Source organism: Cyanistes caeruleus, chromosome 1 (genome assembly GCF_971803275.1).
Source record: "Cyanistes caeruleus chromosome 1, bCyaCae1.hap1.1, whole genome shotgun sequence".
NCBI classification, from domain to species: domain Eukaryota; kingdom Metazoa; phylum Chordata; class Aves; order Passeriformes; family Paridae; genus Cyanistes; species Cyanistes caeruleus.
Genome location: NC_141701.1, coordinates 102,767,559 through 102,785,163, shown reverse-complemented (window position 1 = coordinate 102,785,163; position 17,605 = coordinate 102,767,559). Strand labels below are relative to the sequence as shown.

Genomic DNA, 17,605 nt, shown 5'->3' with positions numbered 1-17,605 from the left:
AAAATGGTGGAATTTTAAAGTACAGGTCAGCAATCACAAATCAAGCAGATTTCATAGTCCAGCTGAAATGACAACAAATCAACCTGACTTTTGACCAAGAAAGGGTATAAAAACTACCTGGAGAAACTAGACACTCTATCCCTCAAAGACAAAGAAACAGAGATAAAAGGCATTTCAGAAGAAATCAATCAATCTCTCTCCAGAAATGTAATAGTGATCTAGGGATTTTACCTATCAAAATTAACAGAATTTAACACTTGACGTATTATGTACAGAATTTCTTCTCATTGTCTCCTGTGTGTGCTTTCTGACTTCATTTAATTAGAATGTCACACACTTCCGACAAATTGAACATACTATGTTTTGACAACAAAATAATTTTCACACTTTAACATGTGGAAACTGGCTATACTAGGACTCTTATTTGAGACTATAGGCTAAGAAAAATCAGTATTAGCTGAATTACAGATATTGGAAAATATGCATGTTGCAGCAACAGGAAGTTTAATTCTTGTGACAGACCAACTTTAATTTGATAACAATGAAATTAAAATAACCTTGAAATTGCTGTTTTTTCTTTCTACTTGGAGTACATATAACACAAAATTTTCCATTCCTTGGGTAATGTTATAACTATTTATATTATCATATTTATATTTTATTTTTATTAGACATGCACCTTGTAAGTTTGAAAGAAATAAATTTTTAACACTGATAAATTCTGCTCTTAAAGTTTATGTTCTCTGTCTGAAGAATTCATGTACAACGTTAAATATGTGGCACACTTCAAAAGTGTAACCTGCATTTTTTTTGATCAAAAATATTTTTGATATACAAACACACTTTTCAATATAGAAATTTAAATCCAAGAGTTTTGGTGGCATTTTTTTATTTTTATAAATACTAACTTAGAAGAACAAGCCAATAAATATTGGAAGCACAATTTTTAAGAACCCATTTTTAGCGTATGGACTGTCAAAAGACAAAAATACTGAACCATCTAAGGATTCAGTCTATGAAAGCTTCTCCATTACCCACAATCATGACAGCACTTAAAAATCAGGAAAAAAATAAGACCTGTTCTGAACAATCATTTATTATTTTTCCTTTTCAGGATTTCAAACTTAAAAATTTAGGTTTATTTCTATACTTGGTGCCTTTTGTTCAGACTATTAAGAGTCCCCTTTCTCTGAAATGTTCAGAGACCTGAGATATCATTGCAAGTTAGATTGAAAGTGAAATTTAGTATTTTATTCTTTGACGAGCAGTACCTAGGCTTTTAACCCATAATAAGATCCATATAAATAAATTACATCCTGGACTCCATTTCACCTGTTATATAGATTAAAAGACAACAGCACTTTAAGCACATACTTGTTTTGATATTTTTTTACCTCCAAAGAAATATTTTTCTCCAGTCTTGACTTGTAGAGGGCTGTTAGTTCGAACAGCTGAAGCTTCATCGCCATCAATGGTGAGGACAGCAAAATTTTCCTTAGCCAGGAATCGAACTTCATGCCACTGCCCATCATTGAGACCAGAGCCTATGAAGAAGAGAAAATCATTGCAACATTTTACTTACTCCAATATTTATTATCTCTAAGTATTTCATGTGTCTCTCACAGGCTCATCATATAAGGTTTAAGGAAGGCTACTGAAGAAATGAAATCATTTTAGTGGGATAACAAGGTATTGTTGCTAAAGCAACTATTTCAGTGAAATCCACATTATATCACAAACACAAGTCTTTAAAGTACCAAAGTGTATGTGCTTACAGGCATAACAATATCTAAGTACAGATGTTATCACTCACCTTTCCTATCAAAAGGCCGTATTCTGCATTTTACTAATAAAGAATATGTCTTAATTGTTTCTATGATCAAGCTCAGAAGGAAAAGATATCAATTCATTCATTTCACTGTAGTGAGTAACAGTGCCAAAGGGCACATTAGGCTTGTGTTAGGCCTATATCAGATATTTCCAAGAAAAGGGAAAGGAATAAAAAGAGGGGAAAAGGCAAGACATTATCACAGAGGAACTGCAAAACCAGCAAATGTCTGAAAATCCCATAATCTTAGGGGAGCACCATCCTCCAAGTACTGGCTACAGTAAAGCAGATGGAATTGCTCATTCATTCATTCATTCATTCATTCATTCATTCATTCATTCATTCACATGCTTTAAAACCCACAGAATTTATCTGCTTCTAATATTGTCTCTTGCAGCTGGCAGAAGGCCAGTTTGCCTGGCACATGAAGAACTGCCAAAGGGTACTGGTTTGTTCTATTCATTTCCCTGCAGACAGGTTATGTTGGGTCAGCAAGTAAGTAGCAAATGCTGTAGTAAAAGCAAACTGCAAGTTATGGCACCTCTTAAAAGCAACATTTTCTCCACTTAGATTAAGTCACCTTAGCAAAATGTCGTTTGCCAAAATAAACCACAATACAACGTTATAGGCTGTTTCTAAAATTAAGTGGGATGCAAAATGTCAGCAGAAGTATAATGCCAGAAAAGTTTTCCAAGTATTCAAAAGGAATGTTACATTCTATGAACAAAGAACACTTTTCATGGCAAACAGATATATCTAAACATTTGATGAATATTTTTTCCTAGTTTTTTAACATTTTAAAATATGAGATCAAGTTAAAATAACATAGGCTGCTCTTAGAATATTCTCAGAAAATTCATTAATATGAATAAAAGTGGCAGAAACCTCTTGAAAATAAATCAGTAAGAAATGTTACTACTAAATCTTTTAAGTTTATTCAATCTAGAGGAAGTACAGATGAAAGGCCTAATATACCAAGTACGAGGGAATTTTCCTTTCTGTTTGCAAGTTCTTTTGCTTTCATTTACATTACATTTGAAAAAGAAGAAACTGAAAAATGCAATTATAACCCAAATAAAGTTAATAAAGTTAATTTCCACTGACTTAAAAGTCAAAATTGTTACAGCATGGGCTACTACAACTGAAGCTTATCAGACCTTACTTAAAACCCCAGTTTTCCTGAGATGACCTAATATTAAAACATCTATTTTATATTTTTATTGAGGTATTCAGTAATACCTTGAACTGAATAACAATGATTAGAGACTCCTGGACAAAATTAAGAACTGGGCTATTAAAACATGGGACACACAAGCAGTGGCATGAGCTGTTGATCACAAAGGGAGGTGTATCTAAAACACTCTGGAAAGGGGAATATTGCAGAAACCAAGACACATCAGGATATGAGATGAGAAGGTGCACAGCTGAGCACAGCCAAGCCTCTCAGCCCCAGGAAAGGAGAGGTGAGGGCAAACAGGACAGAAAAGGCTCTGGAGCAGGAACAGGGATGGGAGGGGCTCTGGCCACGGAAGCAGAGGAACAGCTCAAGAGAGCAGGAGCAGCAGAGTCCTGGTCTTACCCGTGTCCCCTCCTGTGCTGCTCAGGAACAGGATGTAGAGGAATTGTGACTGAGGAAGGTGAGCTTCAAGAAGGATGAAGAAAAGTGTTGGTTTAATTGCTTTTGTTTCTCACTACCTTGATCTATTTTGACTGGGAATGAACTACATTAATTTTTACAAGCTTAGTCTGTTTCGCTTGAGACTGTAATTGGTACATGATCTCCCAGTCTTTATCTCACTCCATGAACACCTCAGTCGTATTTTCTTCCCATGCCCTCTTGAGGAGTGGTAGTGAGAGAGCTCACCCTGACAACTTATGGAGCTAAAGACAGATGACTATGCTACAAAATTGGAAACTTACTGTATTTTATATAATAAGGTTAAGTTCACTATCCTCACCTCTCGGAGATACTCCTTCATAAAAGAAGGAACTGAAAGTACTAATGAGAAAAATATTTTAAATTAAATATGGCATGAGATTCAAAATACTTCAGTTATTTTAATCTGTATTTTTATATTTTGTGTTTGTACTGTGCTCTCCCCATGTTCAGTGAAGGGAAAACCACCCAAGCTTACCAGCGACACAAAGAGAAAATGAACATTACAATGACTCAAGGCAAAAAGCAGGTGGAAGCAAGGTGGATCAACAGAGGAGGTGGTTCTCCTGAGCAGATCGGGAAATGAGAGCATGAGGAGAGCTGCAGGTTAAGAGCAGAAGTGATTTCATGCATTCTCTGTGTGTGCACAGCATTTAGCATTATGCTAATATAATATGTGTGCACATTGTTTAGCAAAATATACTGAGGGAACACGCTGCTGTCTGTAAGCTGCTTGCTAGAGGCATGATTGGAGAAGCATTGCTGTTTTGACTGTATTAAAAATATCTGCCCCTACAAGCTGGCATCACTCCTGTCAGTCCCTGGAAGATGACACTGTTTCTGCTTTACGAACTCTTCAGTGTATTGATACAAAATAATCATTAATTAAGGCTTTTTCTACTTCTTAGCTGAAGGTATTACCCATACTCATGGAGATTTGCAGAATGATAGAAATATTCCCAACTGCTCTGGCTCAACATTGTCACAAAAATTCTTGTGCAATTTTTATGATTGCTTAGAAAACTTGCTGGTACATTTTTCTCCTGTGGAGTTTACCGATGAATGCTAATGAGGATTGCTCATTAGTATGCAGGAAATACTCACTATTATCTTTACAGAATTGTGCTCCCCAGTCAAAAACCTAAAAGCACCTTTTATCTCTGCCACTGTTTTTTGTCTGATTTTTTTATTTATGTATATTAGTAGCAGAAGTGTTAACCCTCCTTCATAAATAAGACAATGATTTGTGTCAGGAGCATAAGTTATTATTGGGATATATGATATATTCCATATATACATATATTACGGGGGATAAATTTGTGTAACTGCATGACCTGTATTGCAAAATATTGCAATATTTTATTACAAGCCTCATGTATATTGAGGGATTATTTTTGCTTGCTGAAATCTTTCTCTAAACCAAGATTCATTAGTAAGAGTAGATCATGTCTCCTTATAATAAAAGAATTTTCAGCTGGAAAGTTTAAGATGGCCTACATCCCAAATGCACAATGATGGTTTCTCATTGCAGTTTAATTTCCTCATCTGAGCTGATACATATATTTATTTGCATTCCTTTTTTTCTTATTCTCTTTTGGTATGCAATCTTGAGAGAGAAAAAAAGAGAAATACATATTGCTGCCACCACAAATTCCCTGCTGAGTTCTGGAAAATATGGTTTCATATGCAAATTAAATATCTTAATGAAATGCATTCTCTCTATGTAGGTTTTCTATTTAAATGACATTATTTTAAAAGTAGGACTCTTGAGTTAGGCACTTTGATTGAACAAGAAGAAACAGATGTTTTGCTTATTACAGACATGGAAGAAGAACTACATTAACGAATACCAAAAAAATACAAGGGTTTAATACATAATGGAGAATCCAGAAAGACAACATCTGGTCGAGTTTTGCCTCAGGGAAAACTGTAGTAGCAAAAGTCTCAAATTCTTCTACAGATAACTTTGTGTGATCAAATCCTCCTTCAAAAGGTATTGTCCCATGCAGTGACTATCAATGAGTGCTAGTTTATACAGTCTGCTGATGTTCATGGACAAAATTCTTCTAAAATTAACAGCATAACATCTGCCACATCAGACCAGAACCTTGTCTTAATTTTGATGTAGGACTGTAACCTAAAATTCAGTTTAATGTTAAAGAAGAAAACAAGGAAAGAATATTGTCATTATCTCCATGAAGCACTGGAGCAATGCAAGGCTATGCAGCTGCACTTGGGTCATTAGTTCTCACTGCTGTAGTAAATGTTTTGTATTATAATTTCTTGCATATTCTACAAGGAGATGAAGCCCTCAATACTCATCCTGAAGGCAGAGGGAAAGGTTTGTTTGTTATTGCTTTCACTTTAGCCAGACAGAACCACGTTTCAGGACGGTGTTGTGATTGTTATTCCTGGCTAATCTCTCACCAACACAGTACAGCTTTGCACTAGTATTTCTAGCTGTAAGAAAACAAGCTGATAATGTTTTGTTTGAAACATTCAGCTGTGTTCAAATACACAGCAATATATGTCATGAATATTCAATCAGAAAAAAATAAAATATTATCACCAGATGTAATTACAAGAGATGTGAATTTTCTGTGTTTAGTTAATTGTAGTTTTAAACTGGAAAAGCAAAATAACAGCTCCTCCTAAAATAATACTTTAGATAGTTTCTTCAATAAGATATCCAAGTATATTATCAGTTTTAGGACTTTTGATTCAGAAAAGATATTTTTATTTTAAGATTTTTTCATTTTTTGGCTATCCAGATGAGCAGTAAGACAAGACAGTGGCAAATGCAGTCCTGGAAGTTAATTTGATGATGGAAAACTTTGTTCCCCAATAGAAACAAAGCAGCTATGTTGAATTTTGTCCTCATGTTTAAGCTCAGAGATCTTTTTTAAGGTGGGAAGTTGGAAAAATTTTCCAATTTTGCCTGTTGGTGATATCTAATTTATACTGATTTTGCTCTACAAGTCAATACCAGAAAAGAAAAAATGTATTTAGCTTTATATACATCTCTAGCCTTGTAGGTACAGGATGTATTTTTGAAAGGGCAGATAATTTTCTTGTTTCCACAGTTAATACTGTTGTGCAGGAAACAGAAAATACAACAAATACATAAATCTACAATGCTGCAGTATCTTTATAACATTTTACTCTTATAAAACACTTGACAACTGGTGATTTTAATGTAATGAACCACAAACCTGGCAAATAATGGGCAAATTCATAATGATTTCTTTTTGTTCTGACTTTTACTGAAAATTAATAAAAACAGATAAAATAATGTTTGCACTTGAAAGACAGGGAAAAAGGAATTGGAAATTCTAGGTTTAGACTCTTGTAGAATCTTGTGGAACTGATGAAACAATTTCAGGTTTTCAAGATTTTCCACTTCTCTCACTTCTGTTCCTCACACATTCTTTATTATCATTAAAAAGATAAAATAATTTCTTTTTGTCTTAGACATGAAAATATATACACCTCAAAATTAGGATATTGATATGTGTTTAAGCTTTTGTGTTTCAGAATATTGATATGTGTTTTGCAGAATGAATGCTGTTGGTAAAGATCAAACTAACCTTTTGCCACTGTCCTCCTCCTCCTCTATTCCAGTCAATTTCACATCAGAAAATGTTGGTTCTCAAAATGCAATCTGTGTCCTGGAATTGTGTAAGACACTGGCTCAGTGGCAATCATCTCCATGAATGATTCCTGGATTAATTTTTATTAAGATGCAGGCAAGGGTCGCTCATTGTCTACGAGTGATCATTATTAATAAAAGTATTATTTAGCATAACCATTATGCTAACTTAGCATATTACTTATTATTTAGCATAACTGTTCTGAGCTCCCCAAAGCTATTTGCAGAGCAGCATCTAGCTTTATCTGTATTTTAGCTGGCAATGCTACAATTCCTATACAACCTTGTCTCCCATACCCAATCAACATCATTGAGACCTGAAGACATTTACCTACATTCAAGAGTACCTAGAACAAAATCAACTTTTTCTACTTAAACCTATGAACATGCTAACGCAAAATATGATCTATTATTAGGATTCAAACAATTTCAATAATAATTTTCAAATCTGGCAATTTAACTCCGCTTTGTCCTACACAGACACTTTATAGAAGAAACCTCCAGATTTTTTTCTGGAAAATAGTTGGTTTTGTTTTTCTTGCAAATTATAAGAACAAAACATCTTAGAAACATCATAAGACTTATAAATCTTTAGTTATAAAGTTATAGTTATAAGTTATAAGTTTCTTTTATAATTTTAATCATCATCTGCTAGATACCATACTGCACTGAATTATTATTTTTATATGGCAAGCATTTTAATATTTTGATAAGTGAACTAACCAGTACTTTCCATCTTATGAAATTTTAGGATACTTGTTTTGTGGCTATTATTCTGTCACACTTTGTTTAACTCTTTTTGGGAAGGCCTTGCTGAATTTGAAACACTTTTGTATCGGTACAATTTTCTATATTTATTGTATATTTAGTATTTAAATGGCTAAATTTGAAAATAATAGAGCAGGTAAACTTCAGTATTTTGTCTTATCTTTGGACCAATCAAGTTCAAAAGCCTACAAAACCATGAAAGAGATAGTTCTTGTCCTTTTCACATTCATGCTGGCTAAACAATATAAAAAATAAATATTCCATACAGAGGAGGAAAGTGACTGTAGCTTTTAATTTCTAAAGTATAAACTAGGGGTATTTCCCTAGATTTTCTCACTAGCTCCCAACTTAAACACTTTGACTTTGGTGTAAGCAACATATTTTATTGTAAACAGAGCAGAACTCGATGGAGTGGGTTTTGTTAGTGAGAAAAAAAGGTACCAAAAGCAGAAAAAACTCCATTGAACTAAAATAAAATTGACATTTTCTGACCAACAGCTATAAAATCAAGTGTAACTTTGTTTTGATATTTTAAATACCTGAGACAAGCTTACCAGCCTGGGCTCTGAATCAACAATTATATTTAAAAAACATTTTTTAGCAGGAGATTACTCAAGGGTATAAAAGCTGTACACATCTTAAAGTACTCTGGCAAAGTGAAGTCTAAGTACATCTCAGATATCCAAACAGTTCTTTCGGTTCATGTTTTGTGGCAGTCATCAATGCATGACTGAGAGTTTGAAGTATATGATGGGAGGCGATTGATTAATTTGTGGTACACTAAAACAGCTTTTATGTCTCTCATTTGGCAATACTTTCAAATCAGCATCTGTAGCACTTTCATTATGCTCCTGCTTAGAAGATATAGAAAGCTCTAGGGTCAAAATTTTCAGAAAGGAAATTCACATAGCAGCCCTTAATATTATTATACAAAAATTCTGTTTATAGTTTTATTTTCATTGTACATAGGCCCCACACAACAAATAGAAGAAACATTGCACTTTTTGTTCTAATTGGAATATAGCACTTTTTACAAGGATTTGCTCATACCTCTGTCTTTGTCCCACAGGCATGAACTGTAGAAAAAGCAAACCCACTGCTCCCACCAGAAAAAATTACTAAATGTTGCCATTATCCAGCAAATACCAATGACCAATTTATTAGTGTTTCTTCATGATCTATTTTTAATTAAACTCAAAGTACATTAAACCATTTCTTATTTAAATAATTTTTTTTTTTTAAACCTGGACTGCCAGAATCAAACAGTTCTACATATGAAAACTGATTTTCTTTGAATGGCTCAACATGGGGTGGTTAAAACCCTGTTAGTGACACACTGAGGGTGGACTTAACCTTGCTACAGACCAGTTGTGCAGCCTAAAATAAAAGCAGACAAGTCTGCATAGTAGAAGACAGCTTTGTGCATGAACCAGTGTCCTCTAGAAGTGAAGGTAAAGGTTTATATATAAAATGAATTGTGGTTTTAGTTTGTTGCAGAAGTGTGTTTATAGAGCAAATCTTGCACTTGTCCTCCCATAGTGGACTTTGTTTGGTATTAGTAAAAGTCTCCATGTCTTAGGGCTGTATTTTTTTCAGATGAAACTAAGTCCAAACTCACAAACTCCAGTCTCATGTGCAAATGACTTTGCATGGTCTTTCAGGTCTCATGCTCTGTTGTTCACTCCTATTGTGCTGCACTGCTTGCTGCTGAAGACAGGGACAGGTTTAAAACATAGAAAGTATTTGCTTTGGACATTGGGATCTTGAGTAAAAAAGAAAACAGCTTGTTCTCTTCTATAAAAGCCCTAAGGAAAAAGCAACAAAACACCACCCTGCTGTGGCACTTTACAAGGAAAAAGTTCAAGACACTCTTTGCTCCAAGAAGAAAATATTTCTCCATAATTTACATGTATTTGCTTTGACAGATCACTATTTGTTCTGTTAAGTAGGTGTATGTTTTTCAAAACCAGAAAGCTGACAGGGAAAAATTAAGAACAAAATTCTTAGTGAGTAATAATAAAGTCTTAAAATATTGATAATTTCAAATTATCCACTTTCTTAACTAAAAGTATTTTTTAATAGAATCATAGAATCACTAAGGCTGGAAAAGACATTTAAGATCATTGAATTCAGCCTTTGACTGAACAGAATCATGGCAACTAAACCACAGCACTAAACACCATTTTCAGTCATTCCTTGAACACTTCCAGGGACGATGACTCCACCATCTCCCTGGGCAGCCTGATCCAATGTTTAACCACACTTTCAGTACAAACATTCTTCCTGATATCAAACCTGAACCTCCCCTGACACAGCCTGAGGCTGTGTCCTCTTGTCCTGTCTGTACAGGACAATATTGTTTTTATATATTACGTTTTCTTTGTTAAGAGCACAGTAGCAGGTAAACATAAAATATATTCTCTCTCAAAGGGAGACAATAATAATATTTGGATCTTAGGGAGTGGTTTTCTCAGAAAAAGATTAAAAACATGATTAAAATGCTAGCACTGTAGGACTGCTTTACATTTTACTGAATATTCACTGTTCATAGACTGACATTGAACAATGCAAGTTACATCTCAAAGTCAAGATAGCCCGTACTCTATGTCCATTAACTCTGTCCTAGGTTTTAAGAGTGTTATTTCTTGTGCTCATTTATAAGGAAATATCTAAAAAAAGCAGCCTTTCAGCATAAAAGAAGTTCTAAGTAGTAACGAAAGTTGAAAACGCCTCCAGCTCCTCTGCTTCCCTGCCAGTTTGATATGGCAGCATTCCCTCTCACCTGCATTTTTCACTGGGGGTTGTCAAAGATGAATTCATTGTATAAATTACTAAACCTTACACCTTTGAAAAACTATCAGACCATCTAGTCTTCAAATAAACAGAGCCCTATTTTGCTGCTCCTTAACACAGCATTAGATAAACTGTGAATTTCAGTGGTTTCCCCAGATTCCTGGAAAATGAGGAATGACTTCACACCCAGTGAGAGAGAAAAGGCAGTTCTTTCAAGTACAGCCACACAGCAATGGATCTTTCAGCACAGCAGTGAGATCAGAGCAGAGCACTGTTACAGTGCTGGGTCCTAGAAGAGCTACCTTTGAAACGCAGGATGAATCCATTGGCTGGAAGAGAGAGAGCCAGGAACAGAGGAGCCCTGTCAATAATATTCATAGGACAGTGGGAGAGCTGACGTGGGAGAAACACACTGATACCTACCCAGATGCACACAATACTGGTATCTGCTAGTTAGTATCAGAGGGATTGAGAGATCTGAAACTGTGATGTTATCATTACAACTATAAAAATCATATGGCTCAGAAATAATAATAATAAGTATTAAAGAGACACACAAATTTATTTTTGTCCTTTTGGTACAGTGAGTTCAGCTGGGGTTAATGTCACTGATGAAGAAAATGGAATGGTGAGCTAATTAAAAATGCCTCTGCTGAAGTCCTGAACCTCCAGGTATCTGTACCAGCTGAAAATTTAGGCCAACATACAGAAACCCCCAGCTTTCATGGAATTGGATTAGATGAACTGCTCTATCCTTCACACTCACCAGCCAGTGACAATCTAAATCCTTGTAATGGAGAGGCACTCACTTTTCCTGGTTACTATTACTACTAGATTTCATTATAAAAACAATTGCTCCCAACTCAGTTTATATATACTGTACCCACTCATAATTACTGAATCTGTTCTGACAGTGAGGGAATCAACCTCTGCTGAATTAAATTTCTACCTTAAAATGGAGCTCCACCCTTGCATCTGCATTGTTCTTTGTGAGACTAGAAGAACCAGCAGTTTGTAACATAGGTTTTTATAGAATTTTTATAGAATTTCTTTTTTTTTTAATCTCTAAAGAAGAAAGCCAAAAATTCTAACTCAGATATAAAGGTTATACATAGATTGCAAGATTATTTTTCTGTGTTTTTTTTTTCCTTCAGGCATTTAGTTAAGGGGAATAATGATAGATCCTAACAGTTCAACAGTTTTCTTACAGTGAAATACAGTACTAACACACATTTCAAAAGCTTTTTAAGCTCTTTGCTGACCACACATTTGCAATAATTATTTTATTATTGCTTTTTACTTCACAAATGTCTTAATATTTATTTAATTTTGTCTTTGTTTTAGTAGGCAAAAGAAGAAATAAATGTTGGCAGAAATGTTGTCATATCTGAAAATATTAGGAAATTAATAGTTTAGTCTTTGACACATAGGAATAAAGGTGACACTTCATGAATTATCAAAAATTACTCTCTTTTCCAAGTTTTTTTTCTGTCCACGCATCTATTAATAATTCCATTAGTTTTTAATTAATGAAAATGGAGAGGCTAAAAATGAGTAGATTTTTTTTCCCTTTTTTGCAGTTTTATTAAAAATTCCAAATGCAGATATGGGGGTTTTTTGGGGGGGAGTCACAAAATTTCATCTCTCTCCTTACCGTAAAATTTCCTTTCAAAAGGAACTTGAACTGCACTGCTATTATAATTTTTCATTGCAGGTTTTCAGCTGAATTTTATGCATTAGGTGGTCTGTCATATGCATAATTAGTAATTACAGGACCCACAGGCAATAAATCATGAAAACGTAGTATCTTTGCATCATACTTTACTTGGGTTAGCAACATTCTGATGCGCAGTGGAGGCTGTCACCAGCATTTTATGAAGATAGATGATTGAACTGTGCAACTCATAAGCTGAATAGTGATAAATCATTCAGTGCACTCTCGTGAAAGGCCTTGTGACACTGTCAGTTAAACGTGGCTGAGCACACCTCTCTCTGCCTGTGACGGGAACACACGCAGCTGCTGACACCTGCGCCCGTGCTGGTGGCCAGGATGTTGCTTAGGGACTGCTGGGCCACCTTAGAGAGCCTGTCCTCATTTGGAGGATCCATAATTTCAGTTAGCTATTTGAGATCCGCTGATAAACCCCTTCTCTGCCCAAAAACAAGAACAGAAAGAATAATGTTTATTTTTATTTTCTTTTAATTTGAACGTTTTTATACACACATTAGAGAAAAGTTACCAGAACTAGTTGCTCTGCTGTCATTCTTGAAAGGCCAGCATGTCAAGAAATGCCTCTGTGAATGGATGCTACTTTAAAAAAATAGCACACTACAGAACCATCGTTTGGTGCTCTAGTGAAAAAAGAGGAAAATGAAACTCAAAACCCTAAATTATTGTCTAAAATGAAATTATTTTTAGCATAATTACCACAAGAGATTTGTTACAAAAATTAGTAAATAAAAAGCCAAGTATTTTGAATATGAAATTAATTCTATTGAGAACTTACCGTGTTTTCCCAAATTCCCTAAAATAGCCCTTTGAAAGATACAGTTTGAGATACATTTATTTTCTGACCTACTAAAATGTGAATGTGATGATTTTATTCCTTAAATTCTACTTGTTCATCACTGATAAAAAGCGACTTCAAGAATAAAATACACTCTAAAACAACAACAGGTTTGCAACTCTCCTAATATCCACAGTAAATAAATAAGTAAATAAACATATTTACCATAGTAAATATGTTGTTTCATGCATGATTGCCTTCATATCACAGAGACCATCTGGAAATGGATTTTTAAACAAAACTTCTCTGAAAATTTGATGGTGTAACTAATGTTGTTTTGGTTTGATGAAAAAAAAAACCATAATAAAGCCCCATCTCAGATTCCAAAGCATGTAAATGGAAATCAAATACCTTACTGACAGGAATACTGGTAAAAGTCAAAAACTTTAAATAGCGCTTTTACAGAAATAATTTATCTCTACATTGCTTTTAAGTTGCTCAGTGCATGATAATTTAGCCGGCTGTTTATAAAAACTTGACATGCTACTTTGTTTAGGATTGGGTTAAACAACACAGAAAATAAGGGTAGCTTGATAAATCTTCTTGTTCTGAATTTGCCAACTTCTTTTTAAACTTCTATGACCTGTCAAGCTGGTAATTAAATGTTGATTTATTACAGAAGGCTGGCAATTATTGTAGCTCATTTGCTAAGGACTTATGATTTACTTTGCACTATAGAAAATCAGGAAACACACAAGGTCCTTAGTGTTTAACTTCATTCTCTTAGGATATGGTAATGGGGAAACCATTTCAGCTTCACATACTAATATCAGGCTTACAGTTTGGATCATGCTCAGTCACTCTTGATGTAGTTTATATCTTCCTAATGTTACATTTGTTCTTATTGTTACTGTGCCCTAGAAATCACCAGTTCATTCAGTGCTTCAGAAAAGCACTTCTAAGCCAGAAGGAGGAACTTTCTCCAGGTTTCCATAGAAATGCCATGCTTTGGGAGAAGTTGCTCCTGCTGAATTAATGAGGTTGGTTATGATAAAGCTATTCAGGTCTAGAATTGAGAAAGTGCAATGAGGCTTGCATTTTGATGGAAAATCTGGAAGTTTAATCAAATGAAAAGTAAAAAGAATTTAATCTGGATAATGGTTTGAATTCTGACGCTCCCTTTTTCTGGCTGCACTAATATGGAACATACACTGATGGTACAACTGATAGCAAATTAAACATCCTGAGCTATTACACTTCTACGAATCTGCAAATCCTTAGTGTGAATATGGGAGATAATCTCCTGTCAGGCAATTTGAAAATCTTGATTCAACTTCAAACCTTGCTGTCTCATGTGCTTTTGAATCCAAAATGAAAAAGTAGGTCTTCTGAGTTAAACCCAGAAAATCTGTGTTAACAGCAGGCATGATGATTTGTTTATCAGTTTTACAAAAGTTCTTTTCCCCTGTTTTACCAGTTTTTAATGGGTTGAGTATCATACAGCAAATTTAGGGGAATTCTGGATTTTATTTCCCCTATGGTTTTGCACTGACATACTTGGCATCTAAGCGGGGCTGTACCAGCAGAGAATGAGTACTTGGAGTTATGTTTAAAATATACAAAATTTACTTTTATAAAACGTGGTGGACAAGGCCAGTTCATTATAATGTGTTACAGTTTGTTTCTAAACTTTTATGGCAGTTGTGACTATAATGCAAATCCTGGATAGCCCTGCTAGCTCTGTAAGCATGCAAAGGGAAAGGCAGGGGAATAGAAAGTATCTAAAATATACACATATTCTACAGGCCCTGAGCTTTCAAGCAAGCATGTTAGCATCTTCCAAAATGATTATATAAGTTTCAGAATTATAAAGCAAAAATACAGTGAAGTCAGCCTTCTGGAAATTTTTGGTCTGTATAGTCTTGAAATGACAGATATTATTAATGGGTCAAAATAAGAGTACCTTAAATAGTAAAAAACATTTTGTTTTCCACTTTAAATATCACACTATTAGATATGACTATAAAAAAGTTAAGAAATTAGAAAATGTGGCAGAAAGTGCAAAGCATATTTTTAACACAAGAACCACTGATATCCATAAAAAGTTTTGATTGGCTGGGCTGTAGGCATCTGCAGAGCATATACAGTGCAAATAGTTTACTTTTAATCTATTTTTCAGCGGTGGCTAAGTCTTGTAAGTCTACAGCCTGTCCCAATGTTGTCATGAGAAACATGCTGAAATAAAATCTCCAGTGAGACATGTTCTTATTTGTAAATGAAGTGTGATACACACTTACAGCAGAAATTTCCAGCTGCCTTACACCTGTGAGGTAGCTTTCATGCCAGTGGTACATGTTTATGGTTTTTTTTGGTTTTCCTAGCATGAATCCAAAGATATTGTGCAAGGAGATTATGTAGACAGTGGGGAAGACTTCAAGATACTTCTAAATTAAAGTGCAAGGTATTCAAAGAATACGATGTAATGAGATTAAGACCATTGGTAAAATGATCAATCACAGCAGGTTCAAATTACTATTTTGAAACTGTGCTGGTTTGGGCTTGAGTAGAGTTAATTTTCTTCACAATGGCTGGTGTGGGGCTGTGTTTTGTGTTTGTGCTGAACACAGGTTTGATAGTACAGAGGTGTTTTTGCTATTGCTGAGCAGGCCCTGCACAGAGCCAAGGCCTTTTCTGCTTTCCTACTGCAGTGCTGATGAGGAAGCTGGGGGTGCCTGGGAGGAGACACAGCCAGGACAGGTGACCCAAACTGACCAGAGGGACATTCCAGACCATCTGACATCAAGCTCAGTGTATAAAGTGGGGGGAAGAAGGAGGAAGAGGGGGATGTTTCAGGTGATGGTGCTTGTCTTCCCAAGCCACTGCTGTGTGTGATGGGGCCCTGCTCTGCTGGGGATGGCTGAACACCTGCCTGCCCATGGGAAGCACTGAATCAATTCCTTGTTATGCTTTGCTTGTGTGCATGTTTTTTTCTTTCCCTATTAAATTTTTTTTATATCAACCCATGAGTTTTCTGGCTTTTACATTCGCAGCTCTCTCCCCAGTCCCACTGGTGGGGAAGAGAGCAAGTGGCTGTGAGGGGCTTGGCTGCTCTCTGGGATTAAACCATGACAGAAACATACACATGATCCATGGAAATTTTCTGACAGTAAAGGCCTAGATTAATGTCAGTGCTGAGATCAGAGTAGCCATTTATTCCATATGATGGGCCTTTTCTCATATTACTTTCTCAGGTATAATATCAACTATGAAAAAGAAACTTTTGTTGTATTTTCTCTTTTATCTTTGCTGATCAGACAGTGAGCCAAGAGGTTCTGGAGGTTGTTCCTTTCCTAAGCTCCCCTCCAAAGGTGCCCAGAAGTACACTTGTCTGACACTGGCATCTATTGCCATCAGCAGTTTAAATAGGCTGCTAAAACCAGTGCAGACTGGTGAAACAGGCCATGGAAATGCAGGGAGTGAAGACCAGGAGAAAACTGGTAGATGTAAATCATATGCATTAATGTTCTGCAAAGTTGGGGACATATTCTTTCCTATCCTCTCTCTTCCTCCAAAACATAAATGCAATTTGCTCTGTAGGTGTAACTTGCATGGCAGGTTGTTTAAAAATGAGTGTCTGCATTTCCAGAGGGAGAATATACCGAGCCTTTATCACAGACTTTTTTAAAATAAGGATTTTCTGCTGTAGAAACAAGAGTTCAGAATTTAAACCAGGACTCAAAGAGAGAAGGAGTAATTTTTTATGACTAATGTTTTAATAAACAAGTGCTAGTTATAACTACAGCTCTCCCCCACCACTTTGCTACAAAATAATGATAATGCTTAACGAGAATAACAATAAAAACCTGCCAGTTCCCTCTGATTAGTTTTGTTTATATAAAAGGGTTTGAAAATTGCCTTCATTAAAGCATACAGGGTTTTTTTTAGGAGCTTAATTGTATACTGCAATGATATGCAGATATGCATCCATTTACAGATGCATCTTTGTTATAGTCCATGGTACTCTATATCAAGTATCCTAAGTAGGAAATAAAGAGTACTCAGCCTAGCAAGCTTAGTGTTCCTGTTTCCCCCAGCAATTTCTTTCTTTCTTTCTTCCTCTCAATAACCACTTTTCATAGCACATGTTTGTAGAAACATGTATGTTAAGGAAAAAATTATCTTAACCTGTGGAAGAAAAAAAATCTTTTCTGATCCTGTGTTCATTCATTAGCCAAGTTAAAAAGAACATTGCCTGGCAAAAAAAACCAAAAACAACAAACCTAACTTACATTCATTTAGCTGCAGAGCATTTATAGAAACCAATCAAAGTCATGTTCTTTCAACAGACATTATCCAGTTCTGCATACACTAACTTCTGTGCTCTCAATTTTCCTCTGTCTTCA

General features: G+C 35.2%; 1 protein-coding gene across 6 annotated transcripts in view; it reads right to left on the bottom strand.

Annotated features, from left to right (window-relative positions):
• CNTNAP2 (contactin associated protein 2) overlaps window positions 1–17,605 on the bottom strand; it is a 1,014,544-nt gene that overhangs the window by 443,002 nt on the left and 553,937 nt on the right. For all 6 annotated transcript variants that reach the window (XM_086845653.1, XM_086845662.1, XM_086845669.1 and 3 more), the window contains one exon: window positions 1,395–1,544. In XM_086845653.1, the coding sequence (XP_086701779.1) occupies window positions 1,395–1,544 (150 nt within the window). The remainder of the gene's footprint in view (window positions 1–1,394; window positions 1,545–17,605) is intronic.